Source organism: Acinonyx jubatus, chromosome X (genome assembly GCF_027475565.1).
Source record: "Acinonyx jubatus isolate Ajub_Pintada_27869175 chromosome X, VMU_Ajub_asm_v1.0, whole genome shotgun sequence".
Lineage (NCBI taxonomy): Eukaryota > Metazoa > Chordata > Mammalia > Carnivora > Felidae > Acinonyx > Acinonyx jubatus.
The window spans coordinates 41,850,267-41,872,843 of NC_069389.1; the positions used below are offsets into that span (position 1 = coordinate 41,850,267).

Here is a 22,577-nt window from a genome sequence, read left to right on the forward strand (position 1 = left end):
CATACATATCCACCCACATACATATCTGCCCATGTTTCTGTTCCATTCAGTTTGAGGGGCGGGCCCACGGTGACTGGAGACAGCTGGGTGAAGGTAGGGGAAGGGGGATAAAATTGTAGCCAGAGACCACCCTCCTCATGCCACCAGAGACCTCCCTTCCCATTCCAATGGTGTGACCTCCCCATCACCAGCACATCCCTCCTGGTTGGAAAGAATGAGAGTAGACAGTCAGTGGGTGGGCCCATCTGGCCAGATGGTATTTTGGCTGCAGCCTTTACACACACACACACGTTGCTAGAACGCCGAACATGGACCGTGCCCCACCCAACATCCCCAATCCCAAATGCAGAGTAGCCAGGCTTCCAGACATAAATTAAAAAATAAAATAAAATAAAAAAGAGTTGGTCTCTGGGGAGGGAGAGCTCATGCAGAGATGAAGGCAAAGGCCCCTGGAAGCCAGGGCCAAGAAGGAGGAGAAATCCCTGACCCTCCCCTCAGGATCCCCACTCCCCTGGGGCTTCTGCCCTAAAACAGGGTCATTAACACCAGCCATCAGGCCTCCAACCCCTTTAATGTCCAGTCTCCCAACCTATTTGATTTTGGCGGTCCCATTTTCCCACCGCAGCCCAAGGGAATGGTTTCCTGGTGGGTGGGGAGGGGAAGGAGTAGGTGCAGCTCGCAGGTCTTTAGCTGGCTTCTCGAGGTTCTACGTCTGGGTCAGGGGACCCCACGCACTCCTTGCTGAGCCGCACAATTTCCTGGGAGAGAACTTCGATGTCCTAAGAAACAAACGAGCCATCAGGGGCCAGAGGAAGCAGCAGGGGAAGCTCCCTCACCAAGCTTGGGGTGTCATCCATCTCACCTCATTAATCAATGCCCAGCTATGTCTAGCCTGGCACAGGAAGGTATTTTGAGAGGCTCACAGAACCCCAGCAGTGGGCTGGGCTTGGAAAAGATAAGTGTGGGGGGGAGAGGAGGGGGAGCCTCCCAGGGATATGGATATAGGCATGGATCACCAGCTGTGCATGGTGAGGGCTGGAGGATACAACCCTCACCTCACGACCATCTTTTCCACTAAATGGTGAGCTCACTTCTCAGAGGCAGGGGCTGGGTCTGCATAATTTCTGACTCCCCCAGAAAAGGGGGAATATCTGGGGGGCAGGATGAGCAAGTAGACGTGTGGGTGGATGCATGGGGGATCCATGGTAGGCAAACAGGTGGGCAACAACAGGTAGGCAGGCAGGTTGCTGGGCAGGTGGGTAAAAGGTAAGACAAGGGGCTACTGATGAGTAGGTAAGAGGGAGAGAGGGGTATATCAGGAAATGGGTGGAAAGACATGGGGCAGATGATTAGATGGGTAGGGGGCAGATGACCTGGGGGCTGTGTGGTGGGGGGATCAGGTGGGTGTGGAGGGAGGAGGTGGCTAGATGGACAGATGGGTAGGCTGGTAGGCCACACTCGCCTTGTGCAAGTGCATATTCTTGGTGAGCTGCTCTTCCAGCATGTTCTGTAGCTTCTTGTTCATCTCCCGAAGATTCTCGTCGCCTGGCTTCACTAGGTCTCTCAAAACGCTGCCCAGCCCGCTGCGGTCTGTGTGGCCTGCTGCCACAGACACATCTGCAAGGGGCCAGGCTGAGAACCACCCCTTCGGCAGAGCCGGAGGAGAGATGACAGAGATGGGGCAGAAGAGAGGGAAACAGAGAGTGGGGGTGAAAAGTGCGGGGAGAAGCCACGTGATGCAGGGGGCAGAGGCCTTGCCATGTGAAACCTGGCTGTCACTTACTACCTGTGCAGCCCTGAGAAATGGGGCTAATAAACAATTCGTGGAGCTGGAAAAGTGGCTGCACGCAAAGCGCAGAGCACACAGTCAGCTCTCAGCACGTATCAGTCCATGTTATTCTGATCAATACGGGGAAAACAGGGATTGGAGAAGGTGTGAAAGAAAGGAGCAAAAGAAACGAAGATGGGAGAGGGGGGCAAAAGAGGAGAGAAAGTGGGAGAGGGGAGAAGAACAGATAAGGAGCCCCAAAGGGGTATACATGCAGAGGATGAAAACGTCCAGAGGAGGCACAGGACAGACAGGTAGCAGGAGCAGTGAGACAAGATGAGGAGGCAGGGCAGATAGAAGGGGTGGGGGGAAGAGAGAAGGACAGAGAGACACACTGGGGAAAGGAGAGACCCTGGCAGAAGGGAAGAGCCGAGGTGAAAGACAGACACAGTGACGGGCCTGGCCTGCTCTCCCCTCTGGCAGCTGTGGTCCTTGTCAGTAACTCTGCTGAGTTGCAAGACGAGAGGAAACAGTGGGGCAGGAGGGGGCAGGTCAGAGGCTGGATGGTGGGTGAGGCTAGGGATGGAGCACTGACCGATCCGGCTGTCCATGACGTAGGTCTCAATGATGGCACTCTTCCGGCAAAGGTCCTCTGCCATGGAGGCGCTGCTCACCTCCAGGTGCTTCACCTGCAGGGTGGCCCAGCATGTTCATGCACAATAAGGGGCCCAGCCAGGCAGCCCCTCCCCCATACACACACAACGCCCCAGCCTCCTCTCCAAGGGAGTGCCAAGTGGGGACAGGCAGGCAGGCAGCACCTTCTCCTCCAGCATCCATTTCTCCTGCTGTGTCTCTGCCAGGCGCTGAAAGAGCTCGGCCACTTCCTCGTCTGACAGCTCTGCTGGCCGCGGAGGCTGGGCCTGAGGGCTGCTGGATAAAGACTGCAGGGAAGAGGAGGGGAGAGGCCAGCCCTGTCTCAGTGCTGCCACCTGCCCCAGATAGGATCAGGGGCTGGGAGGGAGCCAGGGAGGATGAGGATGGGCTCTGTGACGGGGGCTATAGACAAGTCTCAGCACCTGCAAAGGCTCTGGGTCTCCCTTTGCCTAAAGAGGGACATAGGAGCCACCAAGTCATTTCCTTCCTGAGAAGATGAACAAAGGGCCTATAACAAATGATATCTCATTTCCAGTTGACAGGAAAACTAGGGGACAGAGGAACAAGAAATATGACACCACTAGGAAGCCAGCAGGAAAACCAAAAAGGTGGGATGCTTTCTGCAGGTTAACTGGGTGGTTTCCTCTGTGGGTTGGTGCCATGAAAAAAAAAAAGGGGGACCACACTAGACTCAAGACACTTAACGGACATAAAGCAGCCAGATGTGACATGAGCCCTGAAACTGAATGCCAGTTTTCGCAAAACCAGCAATCAAGGACATTTTGGGGCCAACCAGAGAGATGTGATTAAGGCCAAGTACCAGATGAGATGAAAATTTACAAAACTGGGAGGGTAAAGATCAGCTGAACAAAAATGGGTTACTTATGATCTCATTTAGGTTCAAGAAAGACCAAGATTCAAGGGACCTAGGTGGCTCAGTCAGTTAAGCATCTGACTTCAGCTCAGGTCATGATCTCGCAGTTTGTGGGTTCAAGCCCCACATCAGGCTCTGTGCTGACAGCTCAGAGCCTGGAACTTACTTCAGATTCTGTGTCTCCCTCTCTCTCCGCCCCTCCCGGGCTCACTTTCTGTCTCTCTCTCAAAAAAAACCAAACATTAAAAAAAAAAAAAAGAGCAAGATCTAGAAGGGTGTGAACCAAGGCTTTATAGTGGTTGTCTCTGGATCTCTGCATGGTGAAGATGTGGTTTCTTTGGATTTAAAAGTCTTTGCTTGTGGGTGCTTTTCAAATCTTTCTATACAGCACACATACTACTTACAGATTGATAACAAATCATTTCCAAAGAAAAGTGGCCAACCCAGGAAGCTGACATTATAGACGACAGTCACAAGTGATAATTATGAGTTGGAAAAAAGGACCTCCCATAGAGATGATGCACCTTCTATGAGCTACATATTTTATGACACCAGGAAAGGTGGAATTAGTTCACAGATGAGGGAACAGAGGGTCAGAGAGAATAACTTGCCCATCCCTGATCTGGCAATCTGAATCCAAGTTGGCAAGCATGGACAACAGTTGACAGGAAAATGTGTGTGCTGGGCCCAGAGCAGTAGATGGCTGCAGGGGAGGAGAAAAGGTGGACCCCCAAGAATCTGGGTAGGAGAGGCTGGGCTGTCGGCTCTTCCTAGCCCCTTACCCTGGCAGGAACAGTCGAGCTTTCCTTCTCCCTCAAGATCTCCCGGTAGCTGAAGGAGGAGACACTACTGCTGTCTCCAGTCTGGGTCCGGCTTGGTGAGTTCATCTCTGACAGAACCAGCTCCTCGAGGCCTGGGCAGAGAGAGAAGAGAAACCTGAGCCCCAATCCCCCAGGGTCCCAGGGCAGCGACTGGCAGGAAGAGGCAGAAATAGATTTGATGGAGATGGAAGGAGGCGATGTGACACTCGGGCACAGGCAAGGTGGAAGCAGACAGTACGACAGGGAGAGGCAGAAACAGAGAAAGTGGCTGCCTCTCCAGGCAAACACACACGCCAGGAGAGAAACAAAGGTGAAGCAGCTGGGAGAAAGTTGGCAATGTGGACCCGTACGGGCATAAAGGGCCATATGCACTCACTCAGACATGGGTTATGCAGAAAGGAAAACCGACAGTTGGAGAGAGCACAGGGGCACACCCACACGCAGAGGGGAAATCCAAGAGAGACAGTAAGCCACAGCAGATGAGAGGCAAATAGAGACATGGGTCAGAGCAGAGACCAGAGGGGAAAAAAAAAAAGAGACGGACATGTAGCCATGAACCTAAATCCGGATTTCATCTAATGGACAAGGACAATGTATGGCAAGCCACTAGAATCTGCTTGTTGATTCATACACTGATCGGTTAGCAAAACAGAAACAAAACTCCTTTATAAAGAGAGGTCACTTCAGGAGACCCAGTGTCTCTGAGAGACACAGATAGGGTGAGCGATACATCCATTTTTGCCATGTCACTTAAAACAGGGCCACCGAGCTCGGGCCTCTACTCTTGCAGCTGCTTCTGGGTATCAGGGAAGGGGGCTGTCATCCCACCCCGAGGGTCTCCAGCAGGAGCCGATGGCTGCAGGGGGACAGGGGAGCAATTTTCTCTGAGCCTGTGATGTGGGAGATGCACCAGAGCTATCATCACTGTGTCTTATCTATTTATTTAAATGTATTTATAGGCCATTTCCTTCTTAAAAAATAAAGTCCAAAGCAACTCAAGGGTTTTTGTTGTATCTTCTGCCCTAAGCGGCAGAAATAACATGGATTTTAGCTGCATGGTGATAATGCTGCACTGCTGTGTGTCTCTCTAGCTCAACCGGGAGCTTCCTGAGGACAGAGTTTCGGGGGGTTTCCTATCAAAGACCCTGGATGTGAGCACGGGGGCTCAGTCCCTATTCATAGAATGAGAGAATGGCTACAAGAAATTTAGAGACACCAGGTGAGGTGTGGGAATATGTATGAGTTGGGGGGATCCAGAGACAGAGACAAAGACAGAGAAGAGAGAGAGAGAGAGAGGGAAGATAGAGACAGAGAAGGAAAAAGCAGCAAGGGGAAAAGAGAGCAGAGAGAAAGAAAGCAGGGAGAGAGAGAAAAGGAGAGACAGAGAGATGGCACAAGGCGGCACAGAGAGACCAAAACAGAGGAGAGACACAGAAAGAGGTAATGCAGAGGGGCGCCCGGGGGGGGCTCAGTCAAGTTAAGCATTCGACTCTCGGTTTTGGCTCAGGTCGTGATGTCATGGTTTTGTGAGTTCCAGCCCCACATCAGGCTCTGTGCTGATGGTGTGGAGCCTGCTTGGGATTCTCTCCCTCTCCCTCTCCCTCTGCCCCTCCCCAGCTCACGCTGTCTCTGTCTCTCTCAAAATAAATAAACACACATAAAATTTTTTTTAAAAAATGAAAAAGAAAGAGGTAATGCAGAGAGCAGGAGAAACAGAGGAGAGCCAGACAGACGCACCAAGTTCAAGAGGGACAGAAAGCGCAGGACAGCCCAGTGGAACGAGGTACAGGAAATACCTCTGGCCTTTGGGCCCCAGCCTGGCCTCCTCCCCTGCACCCCAGCCCCTCCTGCCATTTGGTCCCTCACCAGAGCGGCTCTTGCTGTTGGTAAGGATGTCCTGCAGTCGCTCCTGCAGCTTATCAGCCCGTTTCCGCTCCAGGTGCAGCTGGCGCTTGAGGTCCTTGAGCTGTGGGGAACAGGGGGAAAGGGGAGGGCTGAGGCCCAGTGGACCTAGAGGTGGGGGGCCGTGCTTGGACACCTCCCCATCATACCGCAGCACTGCCCTTCTTCTCCAGGATTCGCTGCCCATCCACTGTGTCCTTCACTTCCTGTGGGATAGAGAAGGTGTGGCTGGTGGCTGCCACAACGGCCATGTGCAGTGCGTTCCTTCCCCGCCCCGTTACTATGTGCTGAGGCCCAGGCTGTATCTGGACTGGCGGAGGGACAAGTGACCTGTTTCAGGTTGCTGATGGTCTTCAGGTGGCAGTCCCGCTCCTCCTGGGCCTGCTGGAGCTGATCCCGCACACCCTGTAGCTCCTCTTCCTTGCTCTGCAAACCAGAGGGCAGCTCAGGCCTCTACTTGGGCAACTTCTGTCCTCCCTCTAGGGCCTGGCCCTCCCGGGAGAGAAGGATGCCATCATGCAGGGGGGCACCTTCAGCTCATCAGCGTGCTGCTCCCGACATCGCTTGAGGGCTTCCTCCTGCTCTTGCTGCTGCTGCTGCAGAGATTCCTATGAGACAAGTGGTGGGTCTGGCCATGGCCTCTCAGAGGACGTCACGCCCAGTGAGGGATGTGATGGCGGCAGGGGCCTGCGGGCATGTAGGAGACACTCCTGCAGGGAACACTGTGTGCCCTTAGGCAGTACACAGAAGTGTCACATCCAGGGCTGTGCTGTTTGCATCACAGACTGACATCTGCATTTTATTCTATTTAACAAAATATAACACAGCACTTACTGAACGCCAGGAATGTTGTAGGGATTTGACATATATTGACTCATTTTATACAATCCTCCCATAATACCTAGATGACAGGTATTATTATTATCCCTTTTTTACGGGTGAAGAGAACAGGCCACAGGTCAGGTAACTTGCCCACAATTAGCAAGGGGCCCAGTCAGGATGGAAACTCATGCAAATGACTACTTCCAGTGTCTGTGCTCTTCACTACTACGTGACACTTCCTCTGAGGTATTATTATGAGTCTTCAAAAAAAATGGCAGTAAAAATCCTTGTTTGAACAAAATCAGTATATTATTACAGGGGCGCCTGGGTGGCTGTCGGTTAAGCATCTGGCTTTGGCTCAGGTCACGGTCTCACGGCTCTTGAGTTCAAGCCCCGCATTGGGTGAGCTCAAGCCCCCGCTTCAAGATTCTCTCTTTTCCTCTCTCTCTGCCCCTCGCTCACTCATGTTCTCTCCCTCTCAAAAATAAAAAAAAATAATTTAAAAAATAAAATAAAAATAAAAGAATAAACAGATGTTATAAACACAAACAGTATATTACAATAATTTCCTGACAGAAACAGGTTCAGAAGGAAGAGATGCCTTTTCAAATTTGCGTATCTGACATTCTGCCTTACTGATGGCCATCCCCTGACTCCCCTCTGGATGGCTGCCGTGGAGCTGGTGGGGCTGCAGGGATGTCCAAGTCCAGAGTATCTCAGGAAATTCCAGGGCCTGACTGCTCCCAGTCCCCTGGTTTGGCATGGATGTGCCCCAGTAGCCTCTGTGCCTCATCAGGCACCAACTCACCTCGGCCTCCTTCAAGCGCCGTTCAAACCAGCCTTTGGCTCCATCCATGGAGTGTACCTGAGCTTGCAGTTCTTCCACTGTTTGCTGGAGATTCTCCAGCTCCCGTGTTCGGGCCTGGGAGAGGGGAGACCGTCATGGATGGGGCAGGCAGAGGAGCGGACACCTCACCCACACCATCCCCTGGCCCACGGGCGATGCTGTGCTCTCCCACTTTTAGAGACAGAAGGATATCGCCATCCACCCACCCACCTTCTCCTCACGGATCTGCCCACGGAGATCCTCCTCCTGCCGCTTCTTGTCTTCGTGCAGCTCTCGGAGCTCCCGCTCGTAGCGGGCACGCACCCCCAGCACTTCCTTCTCATGCCGCAGTCGGACCGCTCCCAGCTCTTCCTTGTGCTGGGACTTCTCCTGCAGGGTCTCCATTGCCAGCTCATCCAGCATGGCCTTCCGCTTTTCGGCACTCTGGGGGGCAGGAGCATGCCAGTCAATCTCCTCTCTCAACGTCAGACACGGCCTACCACCTTCTCCCCAAGGAACAAGCCCAATTCTGCCTCCTCCCCGTTCCCACAGAACCAGCGAAGTCACTCATCTATCCTCACGGAACTGGTCACTTTCCATCCTTTCCTGTTGCCATGCGTTTGCCCACATCACCTGCTCCCTCCCTACAGACCAGGGCCAATCCCTCCCCTTGCAGCCTCTGGGCTTCCAGAGCTGCCCACCTTCCGAGCCTCCTGTAGTTCCTGGGTCAATTGCTCCTTCTCCTGCCCGATTTCTTGAAGTTGTTCCAGGAGCCGACTATTGGCACGTAATGACTCCTAATGAGGGGACAAAGGAGATGAGTTTCATAAAGAGCCTCCGGGAGGTGATGGTCACCCAGGACGCTTCTGGTAGACCGGTCTCCCCTAACCCTGGTAAAGTTGGTGCTATTCTCTACATTTCTAGATGAGAACCATGGCAGAGACTGGCAGCAGCTCCCCAGTGTTCTATGTGTCCTCCCCTCTGTCCCTAGCAATAGATTTCGTAGTTGGACACATGGTTGTCGAACTGATTTTTCCCTGCCTCCCTCGCAGTTAGGTGTGGCCCTATGATTAATTTCTGTATGAAGAAGTAGTGAGTGTAACTCAGGTTATACTCATAAAGGAAAGGGGCATGCTGGGCCCTTCCCTTTTTCCTCCTTCCTTCCAGACAGAATACAAACATGATGGTAGGGGAGCCTGAGCAAGCATCTTGGCTGCCAAGATAGAAGTCTTATGTTGGAGGTGGCAGAACTGCAATGTGGAAGGAATCTGGGTCACTGGTAATTGCAAAGCCATTGTTCCATCCCTAGACAGCCCACCTGGATTCTTACGTGAGAGAGAACAAAGCTTCTATCTTATTTAATCCACTATGGCTCTGGTTTCTACTATAGACTCAAAATGGCTATCCTGTCTAACCTTCAGTTAGGTTTAGTCTCAGCGAAGGAAGACAACCTGGTCTAGGACACAAGGTGCTAATAAGTCAGGAAACCAGACTGGAACCTGGGTCCCCCTGACTCCATAGTCTTCTCCCTGCACCTCATGTAGGACTCCACGGAGCCAGCACTAGGGAACCGGGAGAAGACAGGTCATAGCCAGAGATGTCACCTGCAGCTGTGAGTTGAGGTCATCTTTCTGCCCCATGAGGTCTTCATACTCAGTCTGCCGCTGCCGCAATTCAGCTGCCAGCCCAGTATTCTCTTCTCGGAGCATATTGAGTTCTTGGGTCTTTGCTGTTTGGATCTGAAATAAACGGAGGTGATGGGAATTGGAGGGAAAAGGGCCCCAGGGGCCAGCCATAGGGTGTGAGCTTCCCAGTTCTGAGCAGACAAGGAGAGAGGTGGAAAGAGAGCCAGGAGAGTAAGAGAATTTCAAAGGAAAAACGAATGAGATAAAGAGATCAACAGGGGAATGGATGAATGTAGTATGGTCATACAGTGGAATAGTAAAGAGAGATAAAAGAACAGACCAATGCTACGTATGGATGAGCCTCACAGGAAAGAAGCCAGGCACAAAAATGGGTGTCTGATTCCACTACATGAAGCTAATGAACAAGTAAAACTAATCTATGTCACTAGAGGTCGGAGGAGTGGTTATTTCTGGGGAAGTACTGACTGGGAAGGGGTAAAAGGGACTTTCCAAGGTGCTGAAAATGCTCTACATCTTGATCTGGGTGGTGGCCCCATGGAGACAGACAGACAGACATGATTCACTGAGTGTACACCACGATTGGTACACTTCTTGTACTTCACTGGAGAGAAACTAGAAAATGCAAGAGAAGCAGGGATGGATGGCCAGAGAGAAGCGTGGAAGCCATCAGAGAGGAGAGGCTGAGAATCAAACAGAAACAGAGGCAGGACAACAGCAGGAGGTCCAGACTGCTCTGCCCTGATGTGGATCAGAAGCAGAAGGAGACGGGAAACTGGGGAGGGATGAGCGAGGGCTCCCGGGTATCCTGTACCTGCTCCAGGGCTGCCAGGCTAGTCCTCAAGGCATTGTTCTCAGCCAAAAGTCCTTCCACTTGTTCCTGTGCGTCTGCACTCTGGATGGACACCTGGCCCCACCCCCACAATAGGTGAGAGTGGGTCCAGAACAGGGGGACAGGACCAACCCACAGCCAAGAAAGAAAACACACGGGTGCGCACTCACGGCTAGGGGAGACAGGACCCCTGGGGCCTTGCCTGCCTGTACGATACCTGCTGAGGCTGCCCTCTACTCATCCCCTTACCTCCCAGAAGCTTCCCATTACCATGTACCTGATCTTGTAGGGCTCGCAGAGCTGCTGCATGCTCCAGGCGCTCCCCTTGCCGTTGATCTCTTAGTTCCGCCAAGCTCTGTAGGGACCAGATCAGGGGAGCCCATTCTAGACCTCAGTCTCCCTTTTGGGGTACATATAACCATACAGGATCCCTCTCTGACCCCCCAGCAGAATGTTCCCAGCACTTGAGGGCCTTGGACTACCCAGCCATCAGACTCAGACTCACCCAAATTCTAGGTCATTACCCCCAGGGGCCTCGGACCCCATATGCTAACTCCAAGAATCTCAGAAAACATCTAGGTTTTTAGGGATTTCAAACTCACTCCACTCCCATCCAAAAGAGGTCTCACACTCACCCAGAAGCTAGCTTGGAGGCCCCAGGATTCTCAGACACACTTAGCCCTCAGGGACTACAGTGTCACTCAGACTCCTGACCCCAATTCCCATGGGTTTCAGGCACACTCAGTCTATGTCGCTAGCTCCCGAGAGTCTTAGGGTCCACCCAAACTCATAGCTCCAAACCTTAGAGGTCTCAAACCCCTACAGTCTCCTAGATTCCAGCTCCTGGTGATATCTGACTGACTACCCCCCCCTCCACCTGCCACTCCTGTCCCCAGTCTCTGGGGATCTTCAGACCTAAGTAACTGAAGACCCAGCTTTACCCAGACTTCTGTCGCCAACCTTAGACCCCCAAACCACCATATCCCTAATCCAAGGGATCTCAGACTCACCTGCTCTAGGGGGAAGCCTGGAGGCTTTAAAGTCCCCTAGCCTCTAACTCTCAGACTTTTGCTCCAGTCTCTGGATGTCTTCAACTAACCAGTTTTTTGTTTTGTTTTGTTTTGCTTTGCTTTGCTTTGTTTTTATTCACAGCCTCCAGAGGTCTCAGGACCACTTAGCCTAAGTAATCCAACTTACTAATTGTCTCAGCTCCCCAAACCAGCCCCCATACCCTGAGGGCCTCAAACACACTCAGCCTCCAGGCTCACCTGTCTTAAACCCTCGAAAGTCTTGTATCTAGAGGGTGCCCCTGGGTGGCTCAGTTGGTTAAGTGACTAACTCTTGATTTTGGTTTAGATCATGATCTCACAGTTCATGAGTTTGAGCCCCACATCGGGCTCTGTGTACTGACAATGTGGAGCCTGCTTGGGATGCCCTCTCCCCCCTCTGCCCCTCCCCCCCCAAAATAAATTAACTAATTAAAAAAAAAAAGAAAGTCTTATATCTTTGCAGTCCCCAAAGGTCTCAAAATCACCAAACCTCCAGGGAGTTCAGGCTCACTCCGGCTCTCGCTCCCAGCCCCCAGTGACTCTAGACTCCTATCTCTAAACTCCCAGAGTTTGAGATTCATCCAGCCTTGTAGCACACAGCTCCCAAGTCCTCAGCCCCCTGAGATCTTTGATTCATGCATACTCAGGCCAATTCCTAGGACTCTCGGGGCTCCCTAATTCCCACTTTCTTAGCTCCAAGGGGGTCCAGTACCCATCCAGTCCCTATATTTCCAACACAAGAACTATTAGCCTCCCCAGCCAGTCTCTATAGACCTCAGGGTTCCCTGGACTCCCAGCCCTGGTCTCTATCCCAGCAATCCCAGGATCCAGCCCCTCACCTGATTGGCAGCCTCAAGTTCCTGCTGCAGCTTCTGAGTGCGAGCCAACTGAGCTTTGAGATCCGCTTCTTTCCGCTGCTGTAACTCCTCAATCTTATTCCTGGGGGCGATGGGGGGGCATGTTGACCATGGCCCGAGGACCCGTCTCCCACCTCTGCCCTTGTGGTCTTCAGGCAATTCTGCTGGGTACTGTCCCTATTGTCCACCAATACACCCACCCCTGGTAGTTACCGGCTATCATTGAATAGTGTCTCCTTTTCTGTCTGCAGACGGCAAAAACTGGGCACAGAAAGACAGACATAGATGGGTCAGTTCCACAAGTCAGTCCCCTCTCCAGTCCCTCAAAATTCATTTCCCCACCTTGGGAAAAAAAGAAATTTACCTTTCTTGCTTCTTTTTCAGTTTCTCAGAGAGCTGGGGTGGGGTGAGGGAGGGGGGTGCAGACAAATGATTGCATATTAATAAAGACAAAAAAATAAATTTAATATTTATAGACACTTCTTACTAAGTCCTTTTTGGGAGCTGGAATTTACTTATGTTATCTCATGGGATCCTCAGAGCAGTCCTGAGAAGTGAGTACTAATGGTTTTACAAATGGGGAAACTGAGTCTCAGAAGAGTTAAGTAATTTGGTTGCCCAGGTGGTCAGGAGCAACAACATGACCTCAACCCAGCTCCCTCAGGCTCCAAAGGCCAGCATTTATGCCCCCAACATATTGCTTGACAGTCACATCATAGAATGGCTAGGGGAGGAGGACTGGAAGGCAAGATCATGATTGCCTGCCTCATCGCTGGGTCTCCAGCTCCTAAGATAAAAGCCAGCAGTCTACACAATGGATGGATGGATGGATGGATGAACAAGCAGAACTGAGAGGACACATAAGAGAAAGATGTGGCCTGCCAGCCACAAGACAGAGGAAGCACATTAGCCTATTCCATATTGAACGCAACTCTGAGACATAAATGTGAGTCTCTCATTTCACAGATGGTGACATTGAGGCTTTGAGGGGGGCACTCCGCTCCTCCTGCCCTGCCAGGGGAAGCATGGCAGGTGGGGAGTGGGGTGGAACAAAGTCCAGGGAAAACTCAGCAGCCCCACCTTAGCAAGTTCCTCCTGCAGTCTGGATGTTTCAGCCTGCTTCGAGCTCTGCAGGGAAGGATGAGGGAGGGAGCTATCTTCAGCAAAAGGGGAGGTGAGGCCTGTGCCTTCCCTTACCCTCCTGCCTTCCTAATCCATTAGCCCACAAGATGGAGATGTCACAGACATTTCCGTGGGACCATAGACTGAGCTAGGGCACCTGCCTGCCTCCTGACACTCCAGCCCCAACAGACCCAGATTCACCTCCAAGCCTTGCAGTTGCTCCCAGAGCAATCTCTTTTCTTCCTTCTCCATTTCCCATTTCAGCTCCACTTCTGCCAATGGCATGGGGGCTGGGACAGTAGGGGCTGGGCCCCCTGGGGGGTCCCCTTGGCCCTCACTGGCAGCTTGGGATCTCCCGGCCTCTTTCCCATAGCGCTCTTGCAGGGCTGGTGGGTAGAACAGAAATATATGATGGATGAGGTGGTCTCCAAAGACCCTTGCCATGCCTCAAATAGATGGGAGAATTGGCCTTGGATCCCTCAGGTAGAAGAGACCCTGCCCAAAATGACCAAAAGCTTACAAAACAAAGGCTCAGCCCCATCCACACCTCTCACAAATATTTTTTTCAAGTTTATTTATTTATCTTGAGAGAGAGAGAATCCCAAGCAGGCTCCATGCTGTCAGCGCAGAGCCCCACTCGGGGCTCGAACTCACAAACCATGAGATCATGACCTGAGCCGGAACCAAGAGTCAGACACTTAGCCAACTGAGCCACCTGGGCACCTCCCTTCACAAATCTTTTAAGCCCTACCATCCACTGAAATCCTGTCTACAATCAGACCAGCCCAAGCCGTTTTCCCTGAGCCCCACCCCTCCACCCCCCAAGCTCCACCATCCTCTACCCACTACTTACAGCTGAATCCTCCTATAACCTCATCTTCAACCAAATTCTACAAAGTCTCCCTCCGGATCACCAAACTACCACCCACCACGCCACAAGCCCCAAACATCCCCACGTTGGGACCCACACTCTACCAGCCTTTATCCCAGACCCCACTGACAATCTGGGCTCAGAATCTCCCCTAAGCTCCTTCGTTCACTTTCTTCGTTTAGCAGACAGCTCCTTTCTGATGTTCAATCTGATAACCTAACGTTTGCTAGGTACCAGGCACTGAATTAAACTAAGAAAGCTACCACCTCTTAGCTCAGCTCTACTGCAATCTTCCGGGGAGTGTACATCCCTACAAGCTCTCTGTAGATGAGGAAGCTTTGACTCAGAGAGGTGAAATGGCTCGTCCAAAGTTATACACTGGTTCATAGCAGGGCCAAGCCTAATTCTGAAGCCTTTCCCCTGCCCCCAGGGGGAAGACACCCTACTCAGTCCCCAAGGTCTCTGCATCTCCAAGGAGGGCCTCGTTGTACCTGCCACATTTTTCTGCAAGGCTGTGTTCTCGGCTTGCAGCCTCAGCAGCTCACCATCCACAAGACTCCCAGCTTGGGCAGTGCCTGCCCTGGCAGCTCCATCCTTCAGTTGCTGGTTCTCCCGCTCCAGCTGCTCCATCTGGCTGCAGAGCTGAACGGGGGAGGAGGGAGGGAGCAGAAAAGCAGAGAATCAAAACAACATTTGCTGAAATATACATGGTGCTTGGCTGATGTACTTTATAGTTCACTGAATTCTCATAATGTCTCTGTCATGTAGGTGCTGTCATTCCTCATTATCCACCCCCCCCCCACTTCACAGATAAGGATGCTGAGCCACAAATGTTAAATGACCTCAAATTCCACATCTGGTAAGTGGCAGAGTCACAGAGGATTGAGGATACCAAGAACACTTTTCTGCTTGCCCAATCCCAACCTCATAGTCATAATGCAAGACCTCAGGCTCCTCTGGAAGTTGCTGGTCCCAGATGTCAACATCACAAATAGCCCTGCTGCCACACCTCTTCTGTGAAGGGTCTGTGTCTGGGAGCCTAGGCACCACAGCTTTCAGGGCATTTCCAAAGCCAGTGCTACCCACAGCCACCTCCCCTCTCCCCGCCTTCCACCATCATCAGCGCTCGGCCTTGGAGCGAGGTACAATGCAAATAAAACTAGGCCAGCCCCTTGCTCGACTCCTGGCCAAAACACAGTTTGCACAGCATTCCTGATAAGTGACGCTAAAACCCCATTTCCAGATGAGAATACTGAGACCTACAGAGAATTTTTATTTTTTTGCCTGGAATTACTTTCTACCCAGAACACTATTCCTTTCATCCAGTTCTTCACATGACTGGCTCCTTTGCATCCTACAGTGCTCTGTTCAGATGTATTCCTTGAAGTAGTAATCCCCCAACACAGAAATCCCAATACTCTCTGTCACAGCACTCTGTTAATTTCTTTTTTTACCTAGTACTAATCACAATTAAATTTACCTAGTACGCTAATTTCCTAAAGCTCTGCACATTTTTGGATTATAAATTGTGATCGACAATTAAACTTTATTTTGTAACATAGGGTCACAAGCACAGATTCTGAAACCAGACTGCTTGGATGTGAACTTCTACTCTGCTATTTATTAGCTATGTGACTTTGAGACAAATTACTTTACTTCTCTGGGGCTCAGTTTTCCTCATGTGCTTAGTAGGGATACTACTAATATCTCATTGGCCTGTTGTAAGAATAAATGAGTGAATAATGTAAAACACATCAAACAGGACCTGGCACACAGTAAACACTATGTAACTGTCAGCTATCTGTACTATTATTATTTTTTAATATCTTATCTTTCTCCCCACCCCATAAGCAGAATATAAGCTACCTAAGAGTGGGGGCTGTTCTGTGCTGCTCACAACTATGTCCAGAACACAGAGCATGAAGGAGGTGCTCAATAACTATTTGTTGAAGGAAAAATTGAGCTGAAATATCTTGGCAAATAAGTGGTAGAGGTAGGCCTTGAATCCAGGTCTCTCTGTTAGCACTTCCAGTTCCCAGGAGGAGGAGGAGGGGGAGTGTGAAGGAGGTTCTATACCTGGTCCAGTGCCTAGCCCAGGACAGGTGCTGGAAAACACAAGCTGTATTTATGGAGGAATCCCTGTCCCTGCCCCATCCTAAAAGAACCATGATACCATTGAGGCTGGAGGCAGGACACAGTGAGAAGTGAGGTGATGAGGTCAGCTATTACATGAGCACCAGGGGGTCTGAACAGTCAGGGTCAGGGACCCACTCGGAGCTGTTGCTTAAAGGAGTGATGTGGTAAGGCCTGCAGGTCAGGACAACCTCTAGGGCACAGACTGGTAGGACAAACTAGAAGTAAGGAGACCAGCAAGAAGGCTGTGGGAATAAAGCAGGTAAGAGGCAGTAAGGGCTGAGGCAGAGCAGGGCCACAGGATGGATTCAAAACTTTTAAATAGTCAAAAAATATTTTAGAGGAAAAATGAATCAGTAATAATAAAAAGATAGTAGCTAACACCTACATAGCTGATACTATGTGCAAAGCTCCATTATAAGTGGTGTACAGACATTAATCCATTCAATCTTCACAAAATCCCTGCAAAGCAGGTACTGTCATTATCATTTCCAATTTAAACATCTGGGAACCAAGGAACAGGCAGGTCAAGTGACTTGCTCAAGATTACAGTTAGTAAAAGGCAGAGCCAAGAGTTTAATCTAGGCCTTATGGTTCTTAACTTAGACTTGTTAAATCACCTCTCCCGATATTGTAACTGTTTAAAGGTTGTTTTCGTATTTTCTTATTTAAGGTCTTAAGTACTACATTCTCACATGCAGTCCTGGAAATACCATTTTTGCTGTCGTGATAATTTTTTCCTCAAAACACACTAAAACTTTAGAGACTTATTGATCATGGATACAGAAGATAGATAAAGAAACAAAAGATAATATCTCTAACTCCCTAGTAGATTCAGAAACAGCCAGGACACTAAAACCGGTGAGGAGATAGAATGATCCAATCCAGCACGAATTATCTAGAAGAACTAGAACTCCAGGCTCATGTCAGATGAAGGGAAGGAAGAGTAAAGGGAAGCAGCTAGAACATCTTTCCATCTCATGCTAAGCATAAGAACTTTACCTAAGACCCTCCAGACCCTCCAATGCCCTGGAGCTTCATAGCATCAGCTGTCAAATATACACAAGGGAACTTGAAGCTCAAAGAAAAGGAGTGCCTTGGTCTGGAACCAGCTGTCCTCAGGGCTCGCAGCCTTCTAATCGCAGCACAGTCGGCAGCCCCATTTGTCAAACCACTGCCCCCCAGCACATAGCAAGGATGTTTCAGCACCATGGACAGTGATCCAGGGCCAGCCTCTGTCCAACCACTTTCAGCTGCCCTCAGACTTTAGCCCAGGTGGCCCCTCCCCTCGGATCCCCCCTTGGATCCCCCTCAGCAATCCCAGGCACCAGCACCTTGCTGAACTCCGCCATAAGTGTGCTGTTCTGCAAGCGGAAATCCTCTTCTTGGCTATGCAGCTTTGCCTGCAGCATCTCATTTTCGCTTAGCAACCCTTCGACTTCCTGCAATGGCAGACAAGGGCATGGTCTCCAACAAGGGCAGAAAGGATGGAGAGGTAGGACAACGAAACAGGGAGAAAATGATGGGGGGGGGGAACATAGGGTACAGAGAATGGGATGGGTGAAATCAGGAGATAAAAGGAAGGAAAGAGACAGACATGGAAGGGTAGAGAGAAGGGAAGATGGACATGGCAGGGGAGAGAGTGGGAAGAAAGAGAGGGGTAGACAGAAATAGGTGAGAGGAGGTAGAGAGAGATGAGGGAAGGGGGATATATAGGGATGGAGAGGGAGAGAAAAAAAGAAAAGGCAGAAAGAAAGGAACAGAGAGATCAAAGGAGGGAGAACAGAACAGAGGCAAGAGAGAGGGGGTCAGGGAAAGAAATGAGTCAAGAAGAGATAGAGGAACAGGGGGAGAGAGAAACAAGAAGTCAGAGGGAGAGATAAAGAAAGGGAGAGAAGAGAAATGACGGCAGACAGGAACAGGCGGGGGAGAGAAAAAGGGAAGGTTGGATGGGGAGAGAAGCAAGAGTCAGAGAGGGACAGGAAAAGAGGCATAGAGAGACTCAGAGAGAAGGATGGGGAGAAAGGGAGAAGGAAAGACACAGAAAGCAGCACAGAGTGAGACAAACACAGGAAAATAAAGACAGACATAGAAACAGGTGACAGTGAGGTAGTCACAGATGTGAGTGCACACACAGAGAAAGAAAGGCCAGTACTAGGAGATCCCAGCATAGAGAAATATCGCCCCTCAGTCTCCCAGACACATTCACCCACCATGGGTCCCCTTACCTGAGCTTTCTTGCTCTTGCTCAGTGCCTAAGGGTGAGGGGGTGGGAAGAGAGATAAGGTGAACAGAGATGAACTCCCTCACTAGGGTATGGAAACATTGTGGCAAGTGTCAAGGGGGTGGGTAATGATGACAGGTTCAAGGGATGGGAGTGTCTTTAACCACAGAACTTGAATGAAATCTGTAGTCCACAGGAATGATGAAGTGAGTGAGTGAACGACATCCTGTTTACATGTTTTATTCTAAGCTCTGGAGACTGTTCGTGAGTTTTAGTATTTAACCCTTCATGGGCTGGGTTTCTGGGCTCAGAAATTATGGCTTCATTTCTACATCAGTCCAAACACATCTATGTGGATCCCTCCCATGCACCATGAAAACTGCTGCTCCCTTGTTGGGTAGCTGAGGGCACTGCCAGGTTGGGCAATCAGCACCCTACCAAAGAGAAGCTCACCTTCAAGACTACCAGACTTTCCGCATTCTGTATTCCTTCATCTAACAAATATTTATAGAGCACATAACATTGAATTATGCATGGGGACAGGAAGAAAGAGATAAAGGAGGGCCTTGAATGCCTTGAGGGGCCATAATAGGTTACATGCAATTCATCTTCAGATGATCTGAGAGGTAGGCTTAGTCTCAATTTACCAACAGGGCCAGGACAGGGATGGGAAGTGGGAGCACGTGAGTGGAGGATAGAAGGCAGATTCAAGGGGGGAACCTGGATGGCTCAGTCAGTTAAGTGTCTGACTCTTGATTTCAGCTCTGGTCATGATCCCAGGTTCATGGGATCAAGTCCCATATCGGGCTCTGTGCTGAGCATGGAACCTGCTTAATATTCTCTCTCTCTCCCTCTGCCCCTCTACCCTGCTTTGTACACTCTTTCTCCCTCTCTCTCTCTCTCTCTCTCTCTCAAAAAAAATTTTAAAAATACAATTTAAAAAGGCAGATTCAAAACAGATTCACCCATGGATGTGACTATTTTTTAAAAGATTTTTAAAAATGTATTTATTTTGAAAGAGAGAAAGAGAGAGGGAGTGTGAGCAGGGGAGGGGCAGAGAGAGAATACCAAGGGCAGAGCCTCACAAACCATGAGATCATGACCTGAGCCAAAATCAAGAGTCCAACGCTTAATCGACTGAGCCACCTAGGCGGCCCAAGAATTTTTTTGTTTTTAAGTAATCTTTACACCCAACGTGGGGCTTGAACTCACAACCCTGAGATTAAGAGTTGCATCCTCCACTGACTGAGCCAGCCAGATGCCCCTGGATGTGACTATTTAGTTAGAAGGTAGTGAATGAGAATAAGTAATTGAAATTGAAAATGAATTAAGAGTAAACTAAAAATCAATAATTAAGCAGGATTAGATAAAATTAGCAAACTAAAGAGACTTCTGTGAGAGTTTTTTTGAATGACTGATGACAGCATGTAACATTAGGTCTGGTTCCCTGTAGGTGCTCACTGGCTAGGTAAATGAGTCAGAGGGCTATAGGGAAGAATGGGTGGGTGATTGGGTGGAGGGAGGTACCTTCTGAGCTTTGTTGAATTCCTTATCCAGGTAGGCGACCTTCTGTCGAAGACTGGTGAGTTCTAGTGTGGGGAAAGCAGGGAATCTCAGCCTCAGTCAGTGGTAGGAAGCTGAAAGGTCTTCCTGCCAGGCCTCTGAGGTTTTTTCCCTTGGCCTCTTATCTCCAAAAGCCACCCCCATCTAATGAGACCCTCTTGGCTCACCAACACCATTCTTGCGTAGTTCATCTGAAAGCTGGTAGTTATTTGTCCGGAGTTCCAAGAGCTGAGCCTTGGGGGAGGCAGGGAAGGGAAATGACTTGGTCAGGAATGTGTCCCTACTCTCACAGTGAGGGCACCAATCCCCTGAGCCCCACGGATCCTGCTGCCTTCCACATGCCTCTTTAGCCACTCCTTAAGACCTATGTACCCTGCATCCTAAATGAGCCTCAAGCCCCTCAGCCTATGTCCTACCTTCTCTAGCTCTACTTAATAACCACAGCCAGCCTCACTCTTCTTTCTATCCTCTTCCAATTCACTCAGCACTCAGGCCATGACAGAGCACTGCTCCAGCAGGTTCTTGCTCATATGCATGTTCCATGGTTCTCCACGCCCACAGGATAAAGTTCTTCCTCCTCATCCTCACTGGCCTCATCAGACACTAAACATTGTTCTTTCTGTCATAGAAGAGTATTGTCTATACTCTTGGCCAGACTTGGAGGCCCCTGAGTATAGGGGACAAGGGCCTGCATTCCTCCTTTTTCAAGGGAAGAGGGCCCAGTATACTCCTGTCCAACTTACACTAAGTTGGGGGCTGCCTGGATCCTCCTTACCCCCAAGACTCTCAAAACACATCCAAATCACTTTCAAGAATTAAGGGAGAGTGAGGTATGGGCCACTCCAAATAGCATATCCTTCCTAACAGCCCTGTAAGGCACTGAGGCCAGTTCTTCCCAGACCTACTGTCCCTTACCCCACCAAGTTCTTTCCCTCCTCCCATGGCACCAGCCTCCATCCCCTGGTGGTCGGCTTAAGGTCAGAGGGCTTGGCCCTGTTCTTCTACCAGACCCAGTGATTTACCTGTCTTGACCCAATTTGTACACCCTTGTAACACACGGAGAAGCCCTATTTATCAGAACCAAATGGTTTTTCCTTCACTCATGGCCCAGTGAAATCAATCTTCCTCACCCAAGGGTCCCCCACATCCCTCAAGAACTCCCCAGTCATGATCCAATGTGATGGTCCTACATCCTTCAGGGTCTCTCCTCCACAAAGCCTTGGGTGGGCCAGTTGAGTGAGTACTCTTACTTGGAATCTCCCCACACAAGTTACAAGTTTTAACTTCCCCTTTCATGGTCCAGTGATCTTACCCTCTCACTCTAAGCCTCCATCACACAGGGACAACTGGTTTCTCTCATTCAAGGATCAAAGGACTACCTATACTCACTTGGAGTTCTTCCTCTCCTCCCACAGAATCCCACTCAGGGCTTCCCCCTTTCAGAGTCTCCTCCCACACAAAATCCAATGGTCTTCCCCGGTAAGGAACTCTCTCAACAAGGGCCTACTCTGGCCTTTCATCCGATCTCAGAGTCATCCCAGAAAGAATCAAGTGGTCAGGATACCCAATTAGGGTACCTCCCTAAAGCCCAGTGATTTCCCCTCCATGTGGTCCGAGGTAACACTCTTTAACCTCTTTTGGTCTTCTCTCCAACAGGAGTTAACGGTATTACCCAGTCAGGGTCCTCTTCACCCCAGACCTAATGGGATCACCTGTAATCACCCAATGGTACCACCACCTCTTAGGATCCAGTACCAGCACTCACGCAGGATCTCCACCTCTCAGGAACAATGACAGCATGTGGGTTCTTTCCCCAATTCCTCGGCATAGTGGTATCTCCCACAAACATTTCCACCTTCCACCGGGTAATGGTATTGCCCATTCAAGGGCTCCCCCCACCATGACGCAAATGGCCCAACGTCTGCTTCCTTCCTCTCCAGACAAAATGGTTTCGCCCTCTCAGGATTTCCTTCCCTCAAAACCCAATGTTATCATCACCGACCCATGGTGTCCCCCGCACGGGCCCAAAAGTCTCGTCCCCTCCAGGTCTGAGTAAGGTATCACCCACTCTAGGACTCTCTCCTCCGCCCACAAAGCTAATAGAATCCAACCCCTCAGAGCCCAATAGTATCTCGGAATCCAACAGTCTCACCACTCAGAGCCTCAGTTTCCCTTCTCCAGACCAACCCCTTAGACTCAAGGTCCATCCCAACCAACCCCTTCTCAGAGCCGGTGGCCCGACCTCTCTCTACCCCGCCCCCCGTCGGTTAACGCGGTGGTCTTTTCCCCGGTGAGCAGCACCTGCATCCGCTGAAACTCCTCCTCAGACAGAGCTTGCGCCATGTTCCTCCCCCCACCCCCCCCGACAGCCTTCTGCGCAGACGCAGTTCGTCCCTCCTGTCAGTATTCTGGCCGGATCAAACCACCGGCCAGGAATGGAGGGGGAGGAGTCTACCCCGGAAGTTCAGTATTTTAGAGACAGATAGAAGAGAATGAAACTGACAGGTCAAGTGAAGTGCAATTTAATGTTTTACCACAAACTAGGTCATCTGATCTGGCTTTTGAGCTCTCACAAAGTACCCATTGTGATGCGACCCTGTGGTATCCCTGTGTCAT

At 50.4% G+C, this 22,577-nt stretch overlaps 1 protein-coding gene across 3 annotated transcripts; it reads right to left on the reverse strand.

The window, feature by feature from the left end:
* Positions 1-231: 231 nt before the first annotated feature.
* GRIPAP1 (GRIP1 associated protein 1) lies at positions 232-22,351 on the reverse strand. Of its 3 annotated transcripts, XM_027053919.2 has the most exons (26): positions 22,263-22,351; positions 20,129-20,195; positions 19,926-19,987; positions 18,403-18,429; positions 17,509-17,616; positions 14,533-14,683; positions 13,372-13,556; positions 13,129-13,176; positions 12,413-12,444; positions 12,262-12,309; positions 12,031-12,130; positions 10,420-10,497; positions 10,125-10,217; positions 9,272-9,406; positions 8,369-8,464; positions 7,899-8,111; positions 7,650-7,763; positions 6,550-6,627; positions 6,350-6,445; positions 6,169-6,225; positions 5,984-6,083; positions 4,079-4,209; positions 2,587-2,709; positions 2,364-2,457; positions 1,463-1,617; positions 232-779 (listed from the first exon to the last, which is right to left on the reverse strand). In XM_027053919.2, exons 1-26 carry the CDS (start codon positions 22,302-22,304, stop codon positions 687-689), a joined length of 2,526 nt encoding a protein of 841 aa, XP_026909720.1. In that variant the 5' UTR covers positions 22,305-22,351; the 3' UTR covers positions 232-686. The 3 variants fall into 3 exon arrangements, with proteins under 3 accessions (XP_026909720.1, XP_053058268.1, XP_053058269.1); XM_053202293.1 differs by lacking the exon at positions 13,129-13,176; XM_053202294.1 differs by lacking the exon at positions 1,463-1,617.
* Between the last annotated feature and the right edge of the window lie 226 nt (positions 22,352-22,577).